The 16,059-nt window shown below is 42.3% G+C and overlaps 1 protein-coding gene across 1 annotated transcript; it reads right to left on the reverse strand.

Moving 5' to 3' along the window:
* Positions 1-5: 5 nt before the first annotated feature.
* C1qtnf7 (C1q and TNF related 7) lies at positions 6-15,238 on the reverse strand (the record flags this gene model as incomplete). Its single annotated transcript, XM_023724344.1, has 3 exons — positions 15,159-15,238; positions 6,178-6,423; positions 6-466 (listed from the first exon to the last, which is right to left on the reverse strand). Coding segments are annotated over exons 2-3 (699 nt in total), but the record flags the coding sequence as incomplete, so codon positions are not given.
* Between the last annotated feature and the right edge of the window lie 821 nt (positions 15,239-16,059).

Consider the following 16,059-nt stretch of genomic DNA (forward strand, 5'->3'; position numbering starts at 1 on the left):
GTGGACCCGGAAGCCACATCGTGGTTCCCTGTGTTGGCGTCGAAGGTCTTTATCTTGTACTGGCCGTTGTGTACCAGCCCGATGGCCAGGTGCTTGTTGGCCAGCGTGATGTCATAAGAGAAGTAGTAAATCCCTGGGAAGGCACAGATGAATTTGCCGGTCATGGGGTTGTAGTGCTCACCCTCATTGAAGAGCACCTTGTTAAATATAATAGGCAGTCTTTCCTCTGGGTAGCTGGTTGTGATGCCCACAGAAAAGGCGGACTTGAGCACGATGCTCCCGCATCTGCACACTCCAGGCAGCCCGGGGTCGCCTTGGTCTCCTCGGTCTCCCTTCTGCCCAGGAGGCCCGACTGGACCAACTTCTCCTTTCTGTCCCTCCGGTCCTATGGGTCCTTTTTTTCCAGGCTCTCCTTGGTCCCCTTTCTCGCCAGCAAGACCGAGAGGCCCCGTCTTACCTCTCAGACCTTTAAAAAGAGGTTACAGTGGAATTAGTTCCTCTAAAGAGTCAAAGCAGCATCCTAACGCACCCCGCTTTGCCCAGCACCCCCTGCCTTTGTCTTGCCAACCGTCAGCGGTAAGCTACTAAATGATAAACCCTTTAAACAAATTCATTCACAAAAATGAAAGGGAATTTTCAGGAGAATTTTCAGTCCAATTTTTTGAGTATGTGAGCCTTTGTTTAGGCCCTGACTGATGTAAAAATAAATGGCTTTCATTTTGGTGATGGATCAAACGCCACTGAATTATCCACAACGGGCCTGATCACTACAGGAAGAGGGCTGTGAACACGATGACATTGTTTCCCAGAGTGGGCTCAGGGGGCCGGCAGAACCAGACAAGTTTGTAGGGGATGCTCAATTTCATGGCCCAGTTTATGTCAGTTGGTATTAATAACAAAAGCATTCACAGTTCAAGTTACTTATGTGAGTGCACAATTTTCTATGTATCAGGCACAGTGCAGAGGGTGCCATGTGCTTGCATTATCTTACTTAAATTGCACAACGACTCTGCAGACTGGGAGTCATTACTGCTTCCATTGTTGTTGCAGAAACTGAGCCACAGCAAAGTTATTTTTCTACAAGGAACAGAGGTAGTGAGTGATGGAGCTGGGACCCAACCTCATACCTGCCTGACTCTGGACCTTGGGCACCCCAGGGGCAGTGGCTAGAGTGGCCCATGGTGAGGGCTCATTATGCCACAATTGCTAAGGGTGATGATGTGACTACCACACAGTAGGTCCTTTTTAGAGGAGAAAACCATATCCCAGAGAGGCAGAGAAATTTGGATCTGTAGCTCTGCAGGGACTGGAACGCAAGGCTTCTGAGCCTAACCCAAGACTAACACACCTGATGACATCTTTGTTTCCTCAGCATGGCTCTTCCCATGGGGCTGGATTCAAGAATCCTGATTCAGATGGGCTGTGCTACTGTGTAGTTCTATCACTTTAGGTGAGTCCCTTAATTTCTCTGGGTCTCCTTATATTCAAAGAAGACACAGCAACTGTGAAAGGTCAAATTCAAAGTCATCATGCAGGACTATTTTTATTATCCCCAATCTTTATGTTTACAGTTCAGCTTGAGACTAATTGAATAGGAACAGTGATCCTGGGGTTAAGTAATAAGCAAAATCTACCTAACTGTTAAAGAGCGATGGCTGAATACCATAAAGATGCACTGTTTAAATTTATGGCCACATCCATTTCATATTGCTCATATAATGATTCTGTTCCCAACGCATACAAACTGTCAGTACTTTGTAATGTTGCTGGGAACATCTGTTCTTGAGGGAAAAATGTTCTTGATGCAAAGTTTCACTTTTAACTATGTTTATGTTTATTAATCTACACATGTTGCTCTTGATGGTGCTTTGATATAAATTATTTGGATACTGTACATATGTGTGAGTTTGAGAATTTCAATGTGTGAATGTGAGAATTTGATCTTTTTTTTTCAATTGCCTGGTAAAGTTAAAGAAGCATTTGTGTATGAAGAGAATTAAAAATTTACCCTTAAAATATCAAGTACTGTGTTTTATTAATTTTGGAAATTGGTATTTCAACAACATATGATACATAGAGGATGTTAACGGCGACATGATCCTTTCCTAGTGATTCAGGATCAGTGATCTCACTGTTCGCAGGCCTGTCTCCTAGCTACAGACAGCTTTTGTTGTCAAACTGAAGCTCTACTAGTTGAGCCAGAAGACAGTCTGACACTTATTGAAATAAGGTCATCATCATCTGCTCTCTTCTTATTTATTTCTTTTTGGTAGAAATGGAATATGAATAGCATTTTGCCATTTAATTAAATGTAGCATCAAAAACTACAACTCCTAAATTGACATTTTCATTTTTAACAGGAACTTTTTTTTTTTTCAGAGTTCACCATTGACCTTTGATGCATTCATAAAACCCAGTTGGGATTCAACAACAATTTCAACCATAAGGTTTCATTACCAACTCAAACCCTCCTGACTTTTTGATTTGGGGAAAGAAGGTCATTCCTTGTCTGCTTTCAAATGCTCCATTTGTAATATGGAGAAAGTGTTCATGAGTAGACTCCAAAGTTAGTGGGCAACACAGTCCTTAGTGAATGGGCATATGAAAGTGTCGAAGTGGCACAAAACCCCTCCAGCTCTCCAGAGGTGATTGTGAAGAAGGGGCTTGATCTCATGGGCTTCCACTTCTCAGCCTTTGAAACAAAATTGTGGACTTTTAGATTGCTTGGGGTCCTGTCTGCTTGAAAATTCACAGAGATCAAATCTTTCATACTGGGATGTGATTTTGTAACTCTGTTCACAGAAATGTGTGCACAACCTAAATGCTTAAGTTCTCTCTACTAATACTATAATATGCTGAACTTCTGGGTAGCAGAGATTACAGACTAACTATAGTGATTTATAGTAACTCTTCCTTTCTGCACGAAGAGCTTGATGTGCTAAGGGCTTATATATTAAGAGTATAAGGAAAGAGTCAGTCATTATTCATCTTCCCATTTAATCAGACATAGTCTTGGGTAGAGAGGAGAATTATGGAGTCTATTTATGCGCACTAAGTGTGTACTAGATGCTGAAGCTTTGACAGAAAAATCTTAAAGATTTTCTCCTCAGTATCCATCCATCCATCCATCCATCCATCCATCCATCCATCCATCCATATATTCATTCATCTGTCCATCCATTGATCCATCCATCCATCCATCTATGCATCCATGCACCCAAAGATCCTGCATGCATACATCCATCTAAACCATTTAATATGGATCGATCCATTACGTCATTGAGATATGGGTGTGGTGTGACATTGGCATGATAGCATCTGCACCATCCTGTAGTTGGCTTTTATTGCCTTGGGATATGCAAATGTGGGTCATAGCTAACTCACGAATACCTAAGTCAATACATTAAATAGTTTCCAGAGGGGGTCCTAGTGGTGTTTACAGATGCTTATATGACTATGCCCTCAGATTTAGTTAAATGTTGATAATATGCTACAGTAATAATTGCTACAGACCAGTGGAGAGAAAGATAGGTTTCGTATAACATTTATAATTAAAAATAACAATTCTCTTATTTCTAGTTAAGGGTAGTGAAGTGAGAGAAATTCATTCACTTTACCCATGCATGGTTGTGGGTGTGGTGAGTGTTCGCTGTTCACACAGTCAAAAGACACTTGTGTGTCATTAACGGGGCAAAAGCCACATCATACCCCTTGTAGCCATGTTATAAACATGTCCCCAAAGCCCAAGGGCTCTGATCCTGCTGTTTCTACATGAAGTATACATCTGTTCATTGACCACAGAGTCACTCATGCGTCCTATCTAGGATGTTGAATATCATTATGTGTGTATGACAGGAAATTCACTTTAGTTTTGAATGCCAAATTTTCTTTTTTAAATTTTATGTGTGTGTGTGTGTGTGTGTGGCCAGCTCAGCCCACCAGGGGCGAGGCTGACTGGCGTGTGGTGCTGGGGGATTGAACCGCAGTTCCTATGCTTTGCTAAGCTTGTTCTAAGTAGGTGCTTTAGACCACTGAGTCATCTCACCAGCCCCAGAATGCCAAATTTTCATTGATAGCATTATTTTTATTGTATATTATGCTTCTTGCTGATTACGGTGTTGGAGATTAAATAGTAGGTTTAAAGTCCCCAGCATGGAATCAGTTCTTAATCAAAGGTTATGACTTTGGTGTATCGTAGCTATGTGTCTATGTAGTGGGTTCCCTCAAGGAATGAGGCCAGAACAGGCCTCCCTCATCTTTGTGCTGCCAGTGTCTGGGAAGGTCTTCTCAGCCAGGTGTAATTTTGTGCTGAGCTCCCTTATTCCCAAGGGAGGGTTTCCAGTGTCTGGCGACCTTCGTGGTTGTCCCTATTTGGAAGGCAGTGGGTGCTGCAGGGTTATAGGGGTTGCTGAGAAACACCTTATCATGCACAGGATGGCCATGCATAGAAAATAATTATACAGCCCTAGATGTCATTAGTGCAGAGGCTGAGAATACTGATCTGGATTAAACCTGAGAAGGAATAGGTGCAGAAGAAAGTTTCTGCATGGATAGCACCCAGGGACCTGGATGACCAAATGGCTGATGTACAGGGAGGACAGCTGGCCTCACACGAGTTTAAAATTGTAGCAATCCTGGTCATTTAACTTAATCTGAAATAAAACTAGAACTATTTCGTGAAGCACATGAGTCAGTTTTGGTTCAGTAAATAGCTTTGGAGAACTCAAAGTTTAGCTGTGCTCTATATTTGCAGATCAAAATGTCCTAATACCAGCTAAAATTCCCCGAATGCTTCCAGAGTGGCTGTCATTCTGGGGGGTGTTTTGCACGTGTCATTGCCCTTAAACTTCACACTTGCTTTTGCTAGTCTCAGTTTACAAATGAGGAAACAGAGGCTCAAAACGTTTATTTGCCCAAAGACCTTAAGCTAAGCAAATGAAGGAGCGAAGATTTGTGTCTAAGCCCTTCTTCTTCCAAAGCTTATTTGTCTAGCCATCACAGGATTCCTTCCAGAGACTGCAAACTAGAAGGGTCAGTAACACGGAAGCATGGTCCTGGTGTCATCACACCTCAAGGGGAACCTGTAGTTACAGAAGTTACCCTACGTGTGACTTTGAAAATTTGCTGCATTCAGAGTTCCTTGAGCTACCCAAAGGTTCTTCAATATTGAGCAATATTTACAGATTTAGCTGTTATTGATTCGCTAAACCTTTTTCATTTACTAAATAATGCAGAAGTACATTATCCTCTGATAAAGCCAGTGTGTATTCTGACATTGTTCCACGGAAGCCCAGTAAATCAGGTGTGGTGATTTGACACAGACGGATTTCTTAGATATATTGATTTTTTTCCTTCCTATCTTTTGTCCCAACTTTTACTCCTGGAAACTTGTTTACAAAGATTGATTCCAAATCCTTTCCTCTTCTGGTGTTACAACAGCCACCTTAGAATTTCAATTTGGCTTACTCTGAAGGACTATGGAGGCTGGCAAGCTTCCCAGGCCAACTTATTTATGGGATGAAAAAAGTGAAAATTACTGCAGGACTAGGGGACAACTGTGTCACTGCAGAGAGCTCTGAGAGATCTGTGGTTTAGCCACTACAGAGCAGGTGGGAAGGCAGTGGACTGTGAAAGCTGGTTGTAGCGTGCCACTGTCATTTCAGCTGTGAAGAATAAAATCTGAAACCCTAAGGCCCTTTTGCTCGGAGCACCAGCATGAGCAGGCTGGCACGAGTGTCTGGCTCCTAATTTCCACCTCCGCTTAGCTGGTTCCTCTCCTCTCCTGCTCATCTGTCTTTCTGGCCATCTGTGCCTCCAGACATCGCATGGCCTGGGAAAGGCATCAGATGCTGGAGTCTGGCCCTCCAGGTCCTGAGTAGCACGTGCCCACGTATGGCATCTCCAGGAACCCATGGTATCCCACTACGGCGCAGTTTTCTCACTGATACGATGTGACAATGTCTGCCACCAAGAGCTGTCCTGACCATGAAGTAAGGGTGCAGGTACAGAGTTGAGGGCAATGTCAGAAGCACAGGATGGGCTCAATAAATTTTTAGGCTTAGTGGAGGTGAAGGAGGGAAGGATTTCAGGAACAATTCCCGTGAGAAGTGATAGAGAATGGTGTAACACGAGGTGGACTGGATGAAGAATGTTCTAGCGAACTTCCTCATTCATTACCTGCAGTTCCCTTTTCACCTTTCTCTCCTTTCCTGCCGTCTCTACCGTCTCTTCCCGGAAGGCCGATGCGACCATGGTGCCCAGGAGAACCGTTTGCTCCGGGGGGTCCTGGAGGTCCAGGCAAGCCAGGAATGCTGCAGATGTATCTCGGGGAGTAGCTCTCTCCTTTGCTCTGGCCGCCCCGAGGTTGTCCACTGGCACATAAGGCAAAACTTGTAACATAGAGCAACACAAACATCTTTGGCTCTGGAAGAGAAACAGACATAAACACACCCTCTCAGGGTGGGGCTTTCACATGATTGATTCAGGGTGATGTGAGAATGGGGACTTGCCACAACTCCCTCCAGCCTTCGTCCTTCCACGTGTGCAAATCCCATTTTTCCCTCACAAATCCCTGTGGGTTAGTGCTTTATTGACAGGGTCCTCAGTGTCCAGCACAGGGTGGTATAGACAAGGGATGGATTTGCAAATTTTCAAAACAAATCACTGTGTCGCATTTGTTCTACAAAAATCAATGACAGGTTTTGAAAAATGAACTTGTCTTTTTTTGTAAAAGGAATGCATTTCTTTAAAAAAGAAAGAGCAATGAATATCAGGGCCAGTCTCACCACACAGAGATAATTACTCTTTACACTTTAGTATGCACTTGTGTACTTTTCATTTATACTGTTTAGATAAATGACATTGGGTCATTTTCTACAATTCCTTAACATTCACTTCTTTAACAATGTGTGATGGATGTCTTCCTATGTTAAAATTATTCATGCCAGTAAGAAGTCTTGCTTTTGTCTTTATGACGTTCTATGTGTCTAGCCCTCCGCTACAGATACTTGCTTCCAGCGTTCTGCTAACATAAACAGCATGCCAGACATCATCCTGTCTCATCTTTGCACGCATCCATGATTGTTTTCTTTGAATTTATGGGCTTTTTAAAGCGGAAAAGAGAAGAAGCATTTTCAGGAAAACCATGTTTTTCACTTGGTAATCGTGTGTAATGCCAATTAGCGTTAATTGGCATACTGTGCATGTCCTGAGGGGAGCTTCAAACTTTAATTTAAAATCTGTGGGATAGAGTGCCATGGTGTCCCATTAAGCCATTAGCACGGGGGTCAATTAAGGAGCTGTGTGAAATTAAGTCATGCGGCGCACCGCATGCCTGGAGCGAAGCGGCCGGGTCTCCTCAGCTCTAACCTAATAGGACTTGAGTTTCTCTCCACAGAGCCTGGCAGCTGAGAGTGATGCAGCAGGTATCGGCAGGATGTCCTGGATCCACTGAGGGTGGAGCACGGTGGCATCGGTTAGAGACACTGATTTTGAGGATAAGCATTCCCTTGCACGGGAAAACATAGGCAAGTGGCTTGGGGTTGTGGAACCGAGACATTTCTGGATGGTTGGACCTGTGTTTTAAAAAGAAATCTGTATAGTGCTTAATTTAGATGATACTCTCCCAGAGGACAAAAATCCTAAAGCCTGGGGAAAAGTCTGAGAATTTCTTTCTGTTTTGATGGCTACCTCATAAAATTAACCAGGAACAGTGTACCATTTTCATGATATCCATGGGGGGAGATGGCAACATTTGACCCAGAAATCTGCCAGAGTGCAGGAAGGTCAGACTGAGAAAAGTGCAGCGTGCTTCTGAGATTCCGAGATAAGCCTCATTCCAGAAATATGTTAGTGAGAAACCAAAGCAACTTATTGAACAGGGGCTTTATAACCTCAACCAAATCTTAGCGTAACAGTTCTCAAAAAACCTAAAAACAAAAAAAGCAAAGCAAAAAAGACACCGCCACCTCTTGACCATTTTTCTCTGTCTCACTTGCCATCATCTGTGCTTTATTACTAGGATGAAACACATGAGGCCAGGGACCTATGAAGAAAAGTGGCTCCTTCAGCTCATGGCTTTGTACTGGCAGCTCAAGGCGCATAGTGCCAACTTTGATTAGGGCCCACGTGGCTCATCACTTCGTGGTAGATGCCATTATGGGGAAAATGTTAGCGAGACAGGATGGGGGCGGGGAATAGATCAAGTTAGGAAGGGGCCTGGCCTGTCTTGTGGTTTCCATGGGGTGTCACCCTCAGCACCTCACCACTGCCACAACTAAGGACCAGGCCTGCATCATGAGCCTGGGAGAGCAGGCTTACATCCATCCCAGATGCGGGAAGTGCAGACCCAAGACTAAGCCTGGTGCTCAGTGGAATTAAGGCACATTCTGCCAGCCCTGAGAGGCTGAAAGAGATGCCAGTCCTCCAAAGGAGCCTCAGGTGCAAGAGATGGCAAGAACCTTCTATGCACGCTCCTTTTAATGTCCTTGAGTGTGTAGATTAGTTCACCAGTTTCTCACTGTTGTGGAAGACTGATGAGGTGAAGGATCACACAGAAGGGACTCAAGAGGGGGCTTTCAACTACCTGGGGGACACAAGGTTTGGGGCTAAGGCCTGGAGGCAGTGCTAACAGGGACTAGAGATTGTCTGGAGAGAAGAAACAGGGACAGTGTCATCGCAGACACTGTGGCTCGTGGAGGTAGGGTGGGGAGGATGTAGTGATGTGAACAGTAGGGGCAGGGGGACAGCAGAGCAGGTCAGGGCTGGTTAGTGGAGAGCAGCAATTGAAATAAATTTTTAACTAGTCTGTAACCAGGCAAGAAAGTGCTGAGAGGAGGGATACCTTAGAGCAACTGACATGGACTTATTGTTGAATGAGTGAATTGCTTTCCCCCTGCAGTAGATCTAGTGGAATTTTATTTTTGATTCATGAATCGGGGCATCATCCAGTTCATAAAAAAGATGAGATCTTACATTAGGCACTGGCGGAGCAGTGGGTTTTGGAAGTTGAAAAAAGGAAGCAGAGAAAGGTAGGGATGCATGCTGGGTAATGACGGGTAACTCTGCATTACGTTATGCAGAAAAATTAGAACATTAGAATGGGGCCTTCCTTGTTACTTCCCTTCAGATACCCTGGAACCTCTTGTTTTACGGACCATCTGGTCTGTTTCAGACTCTATTTGATTCTTTAAAATTTAAATCCAATTAGGTTAAATTTAGAACAATTATTTTTGCTTCTTCTGTACTGTTTGAATATATATATATATATATATATATATATATATATATATATATATATATATATATATATATATATTGATCACATTCACATAGGGAACATTTGGGCTTGATTCTTTTCTTTCTCATTCCTTTACCCTCCCTTCAACCCCTCTTCCCCTCCTTGTTTGCAAAAGCTTTGCTTCCATTTTTCCTTCTTTAGTTACTTTTCTTTTCCTTTCCTTCCTTTCTCCCTCCACCCTCCTAGCTCTCCCTCCCCCTTGAGCATTTTCTTCCTGTTCTGCAGTATATATTACATATCTTTGTCCTTGTTTATGCTTCTGGTTGCTGAGCCATTGCAATGGCTCCTTTCCTACTTAAGAACCTAAAGCTTCCTGTTCCTATTCCTTGGTTACATGGTCTGGAAGGTAAAACATTGCACCAAAGTCAAAAGCTTCAGTCTGTGAACTGTCCCGGCAGTGCACAGGCTCACTGTGCGTGGCACCTCACGTAGAACAGTGGCATGATGGTGAGTGACTCCAGGGACTCCTGGGGCTTGGTTCACTCAGGAAGACAAGGAGGTGTGGACCATAATGGGAACCCACAGTGGATTCTCTGGGCAATGGCTCCTTTCCTACTTAAGAACCTAAAGCTTCCTGTTCCTATTCCTTGGTTACATGGTCTGGAAGGTCCTCCGTATATCTCTGACCTCATCTACTTAATTTTATTTTTATTTCTAATTTTATTTATTTATTTATGTAGTTATGTGTTTGGTACAGGATCTCACTAAGCAGCTCAGACTTATAGTGATCCTCTTGTCACAGCCTCCCCAGTGCTGGGATTACAGGTGGGCACCACCATGCTTGATTTCTGCCTACATGGCATACAGTACCAGCGATCAAATTCGGATCCTCATGCTTGCCAGGCAGGTGCTTAGACTGCCAAGCTCCCTTTCCACCCCAACTTTGTCTATTTTATAGCTCATTTACCTGCTTACAGCCCCTCTGGATTCCTTAGGGTTCCATCATATGTTCCTCATCTCTGTCTAAAACCCTTTTCACATGTCTTTTAAAAAACTGTTTTTTTTTTATTTTTTATTTTTTTACTAGTACCTGCTTGCAGTACATAACGATTACATGCATCATGGAAAATGGGTATGTTAGGTACAAACTCATGCAATCAACCAGACCAGGCATTCTGACGTGAGTAGGCGATTGACTGGGGGGAGCAAGTGGGCTGGATGTCTAGCAGACCAAGACAGCAGCAAACAAGGCAAAGCACAGAGCTTTTAAGGTGTTAAGGTGCTTAGTGTGTTTGTGGGGTAGGTTGGGCTGGAACGGCTGAGGGAGAGCTAATCTTGGCAGGCTAGCTGGTCTGTGGGGGGACCTTCCATGTTAACAAAGGAGAGTTTCGTGGTTGCTTGCCCAGGTCAGAGTCAGGTGGACCTGTTCTGGGGTTTTGGGTTTGGCTCTGCATGGGGCCAAGAAGGAGAGAGTTTGGGGGCAGGGTGCCGGGGAAACCAAGAGGAAAAGTGCTGGGGGCAGGGTGCCTGGGAAACTTTGAATCCTGACCAGTCAGGGTACACAACATCTTGTACAGAACTTCTTGATTCTTCCCCCACCCCAATGTCACGTTTGTCCCTTCACCTCTTTCTTGAAGTCTTTGCCGAAATGCCATCTCATTCCTGAGTTCAACTGTCCTTGCTGTTTAATGCTGAAGAGTGCTTTCATTTTATCTTTGGCCCTTCTTTTTCCTGCTCTGTTTATTTCTATTCCCCATTGCACTTATCATCTCAAACTCACCAGATCACGCCTGTCTTTTTTTTTTTTTTTTTTAATGTTGTTCATTTCTGGCCAGTGGTGTGTAAGTTCTCTGTGTGTAAGGACTTTTAATTACTGAGGTGAGCAGGGCCAAAACTTATAGAAAAGCCTTGTACAAAAGGTCCCAAGCTGGGTGAAGAGAAGACTATTTTGCAAGAGGTGTGAGTTTTGTGGAAGATGAGAATTTTGTAAGACAAAGGTGGAAAAGAGGATTTAAAGAGTTTTCTGGGATCTATGTGTGTGTGTGTTTTTTTTTTTTTCAATATTGGAGAGGTACAAGTAAAGGGTTTCTGTTATTTTTATCTTATACAGTCTCTGGTCTTTGAAAATATTTAAAATTTAATTTTTTAAAGAAATTACTGCCTCTAATCCCAGCACTGGGAAGGCTGAGACAGGAGGATCACTAAGAGTCTGAACAACCTAGTGAGACCCTGTATCCAATAAGTAAATAAATAAAAGAAAAATAATTTTTAAAAAATAAAAAAAATAAAGAAATTACTTTTTGGACATAGGGACTCACTAAGCAGCTCAGACTTGCATGGATCCTCCTGTCTCAGCCTCCCCAGCACTGGGATTACAGACCTGCACCACTATGCCTGTTTCTACAGTACAGGGGATTGAACTCTAGTCCTTGCATTTGACAGGCAGTCACTTAGATCACCAAGCTCCCTCCACAACCCTTTCAAATTTAATTTTTGTATAGATAATAATTTGTACTTCATAATAATTTGGAAGAACAAAAGAGAAGTGAATGCATCTTTTTACTTTTCTTCAACTTCCAGACACCCAGTTACCTCTCTAGGGATTCTTGTGTATCCTCTTGCCCCATGCAGCACTGCACACATTGTTCTGCCCTTTGTCCTCTTCATTTCCACATCAGCACAAAGAGTCACCCCTCAGTATCCATGGAGGGCCAGTTCCAAGGGCTCTGGACCACCCACACTGGTGCCAAAATCCAAGGATGCCCAGGTCTCTGATGTAAAATTGTGTAGTGTGTGCACATGTCCCTGAATGCTTTAAATCATCTACAAATGACTTATCATTTCTAATATAATGTAAATGTTGGGTAGATAGTTGATACATAGTTCTATTTAGTTAATAAGGAAAAGGCTACACAGCCTCAGTGCACAAGTTTTTGAATATTTTTGTATCTGTCTTGGTAAACATAAAACTACTACACTCCCTTTATTTCGATAGTTCTTAAGCACCCATCATACACCTAATATATATATATATATATATATATATATATATATATATATTATAGTATTTACTACAGTATATTATAGTATTTATTACAGGGTCTATAGGGTCTCACTACACGATCTGACTCACAGTGATTCTCCTATTTTCAGCCTCCCAAGCGCTGGGATTACAAGTGCACACCACCATGTCCAGTCTCAGTTGCAGTCTCAGTGTACCCTGGGGGTGGCGCTGGCAGTGTTCAGGGATCAAACTTGATCCCTGCACCTGCCTAAGCAGGCACTTTAATCTGCTGAGCTATCTGGCTGGCCCTCCTGTATTATATTTTATGGTGTCCCCTAATGCACATATTTTTTTTGCTACTATAAACAGTGGTGCAATGAATTTTTATATCTATCTGCATACGACTCAGGGCATGAATTGCAAATAATTTTTCCCAGTTTGTCTTTTGACTTCTTTCATGTGTTTTGAGAATATTTTTGCTATGAAAACAATTTTAAAATTCTAGCTTGAAGGGCCAGCCTTCACACCCTGTACACCCTGTACTCCCTGACCTAAAATTAAAAAAAAAATTAAAAAAAATTCTGCTTGGTGTATTTATAAGACTTCTCTCCCTTCAAGATACTAAGGCTCATCTTACACATCTCCTCAGTTGTCTTGTTCCAATTCATCATATTTAAAATTTTGATGTTAGAACTTTTCTGACTCTCAAAAGGAAATAGCTTTATATTTCCAACTCCTTGTTCAGAATAATCGACTTATCGTCCACTGCCCACAGTTTTGGAGTGAACTCAAGTTATTTTGAATGAACCATTTGGGTCATAACTTTATAAATATTATGGTAATTAGGAGCAGCTTTATAAAGATGTAATTTGCATACCAGAAATTAACCACACTGTGCAGCTCAGTGCACACCATAATCCACTTTAGAATCTTTTTAAAATCCTGAAAACTTATACAGATTAACAATCACTTCTCATACAATATGCTCTAAAAGCATTAAATTGAGCTATGAAAATTTATGTCGATATGCACTAGAGTGTATTTCTTTCCACTTTGGTGCCTCTTTGGAGTTGCGAATCAAAGTTCTGGAAATAATGATAATCTTGAGCAAGTCTGTCCTAGATATCAACTGTAAATTACTTCCTTATTTTTCTGTGGCAATAATAAAGTAACAGGTCATTAGCTTGTCAAGTGCATCTTTTACAAAGTTATACATCATAGATATATATGTGTACATAGAATACTTTCATGTTAATGTATTCAGTATCCTGAGGGTAGGGATGTAGCAATAATGTTTTGTAAGTTTTTTTAAAATTACAAATACCCTTTGTTCTTGCTAAACTAGCCATGAAAACCACGGGGAGAAACACTGACCTCCCAGAAAGTGCGCTCTTAGACTGAGACCCTTCTACAAAAGACATGCTTATTTTTTCTTGTAGAATTAAAAAAAAAATGGTGGGAATGTAAGATGGTGCAACCTCTGGAGAACAGTATGGTGATTCCTTAAAACAATTAAATATAAAATTACCTTATGGGGCTGGGGAGATAGCTCAGTAGAATAAATGCTTGTCTGGCAAGCTCAAGGTCCTGAGTTCAATCCCCAGCAACTCAAAAAAAATTATGTTATGGTCCAGCAATTTCATATCAGGGTATGCATGGAAAAAGAAGTGAAAACAGGGACTCTAACAGATACTTGCACCCCCATACCCATAGCAGCATTATGCACAATAGCCAGAAGGCCACTACATCAACATAAGAGTAGATCAAACAAAGCATGGTCTATGGTATAGTGGAATACTATTCAGCTTTAAAAAGGAAGGAACTCTGATGCATGTGACAGGAGAGATGAGCCTTGAAGCCGTTGTGCTATGTAAAATAAGACTGTCACAAAAGCACAATGACCCTGTGATTCCTCTCATACACTAGCCACATTTGCAGAGATGAAAACACTATCATTTCTCTATGGACTCATCCACACAGTCATAAAATGGCACAGCCAAGATTTGGACAGAGTTATGCTTCTTGCCAAACATTTGAGTTTTCCTCTGCATCATGTGAGGGAAACTATAACACATTACTTCACGACAAAGGTCTGGGCTTGATTATTAATTCAACTTGAAAAGGCTCTTTGCCTGGAAATCATTAGGAAGAGGATAGGTGACCAGGGAGAGCTGAAACAAGACATCTCCTTGGCCTCTGATATGGAGATTTCACAATCGCAGGCTTTGTCCTTCTCTGGCTGCAGCAGGAGGGTCCTGAGCTCGGGACAGGATGGAGACTCTGGCCGTCCAGCCCCAGATCCTCTTGGTGCAGGTCCTGGGCTCCTTGCCTCTGGAATTCTAACTTTCCTACGCAGGACTGTTTCACTGCTTTCCTGTTTGAATAAGCTCCTTCTCCTGGAAATGCTCAGGCCCCTGCGGGTCCACACAGCCACCATGTGCTGCTTGCTAATCTCCCCAGCAAAGTACAAACTCTGTATCACAGACATATAGGGCAGAGACTGGTCTAAAGCAAAGGCCTGCCAAAGACTGAATGAAGAAAAATACGTATTCATCAAGGTTATTATTACCAGCAGTTCATGGTTCCTAAGTTTTGGTTGTTTCATGTTAAGTGCTATGACAGTGCTTCAGCAAAATCTGACCCTTGCAAAGTATCTTACAGTCTACAGAGTATTGCTAAGTCCATCTCATCTTCCCCAAAGCCCATTTGTGGTAGGTTGGACAGGAAACCAGAGCCCAGAGGCCATGGCCTGCCGTCACAAAGCTAGCGTCAGACTAGAGATTGAGACCTGGATCTTCACTTCCCTGGATTCTTCCTACAGAACTGCCTGATTAATCCACTAAAAATCCACCATACTGAAAGTAGGCCATTGCATCTACGTTTGTCAAAATTTTAAGAACAGAATAAACACCGTACCGTGCTCGCAGTTGGTCGTGGCTGCTGGGTCCTCAGTGTGCAAGAGACTGAAGATCTTTCCTGAAAGCTCGGTGAAAAGGTTGCTTTGGTACCAGGCAGAATAAGAAGTCCAAATTCTCAAAAATTTCCAAATAGTTGTGCTAAAAATAATCTAGTTTAGTCCCAAAGAGCCAGAGGCCCTGGAAGTCGTTCATCTAACAAGCTCAACTCAGGCACCAGTTAAAATTGCAGTCTTGTTTGGGACCAACTTTAAGTGCCTGCTTTCCTTGACTGATAAGTTTATAGACTTCTCCATCTCAGTGGACTCCAGCCTCTTTCAGATTTGTTTACTTAATTTTTTTCCCTCTTCCATTGAGTGGATGGTTCCAGAAAAAGAGATCACTTGCCTCCTGGAAATTAGCTGTTAACTTAGAGACAAGTGTCATTTCCTGGTGGAGAGTTTTCAGAGTAGAAACTTTAAATTCTAGACATAGAATAGACTTTCATGGCCTAACAAGGAGCACTGTCTCTATTCTTGATAAATATGGCAGGAAAATGCCTCTAGATGCTTTGCACTGTAAAAAGAGAGAGGGTTATGAACCCTGCGCTGATGTTTTCTTTGTTCTTTGCTGAATGGATAAATGATTGAGTATTTTTAGAAGACGAATATGTCTTTGTTCCTGCAGAGAACAGACCATAACAACTCAAAAGGCAGAGTGATTCTCCAAAGCCTAAGACTACTTATCCTTAGTGCAATCAATTTCTTTGTTTCCTTCTGATATGTATTTCTTATATCTCCATGGCAACAACAATATGTCATTCATGATGTCACTTAGGGAAATTAAGTGGCTAAAAATGTCCTGTTTTCTCCTTCCTTCTTTTGAAGCAATAACTCCGAAAGAAATGTTTCCAGAGTGAGCGA

This window comes from Octodon degus, unplaced genomic scaffold (assembly GCF_000260255.1).
Source record: "Octodon degus isolate 3935 unplaced genomic scaffold, OctDeg1.0 scaffold00006, whole genome shotgun sequence".
NCBI classification, from domain to species: domain Eukaryota; kingdom Metazoa; phylum Chordata; class Mammalia; order Rodentia; family Octodontidae; genus Octodon; species Octodon degus.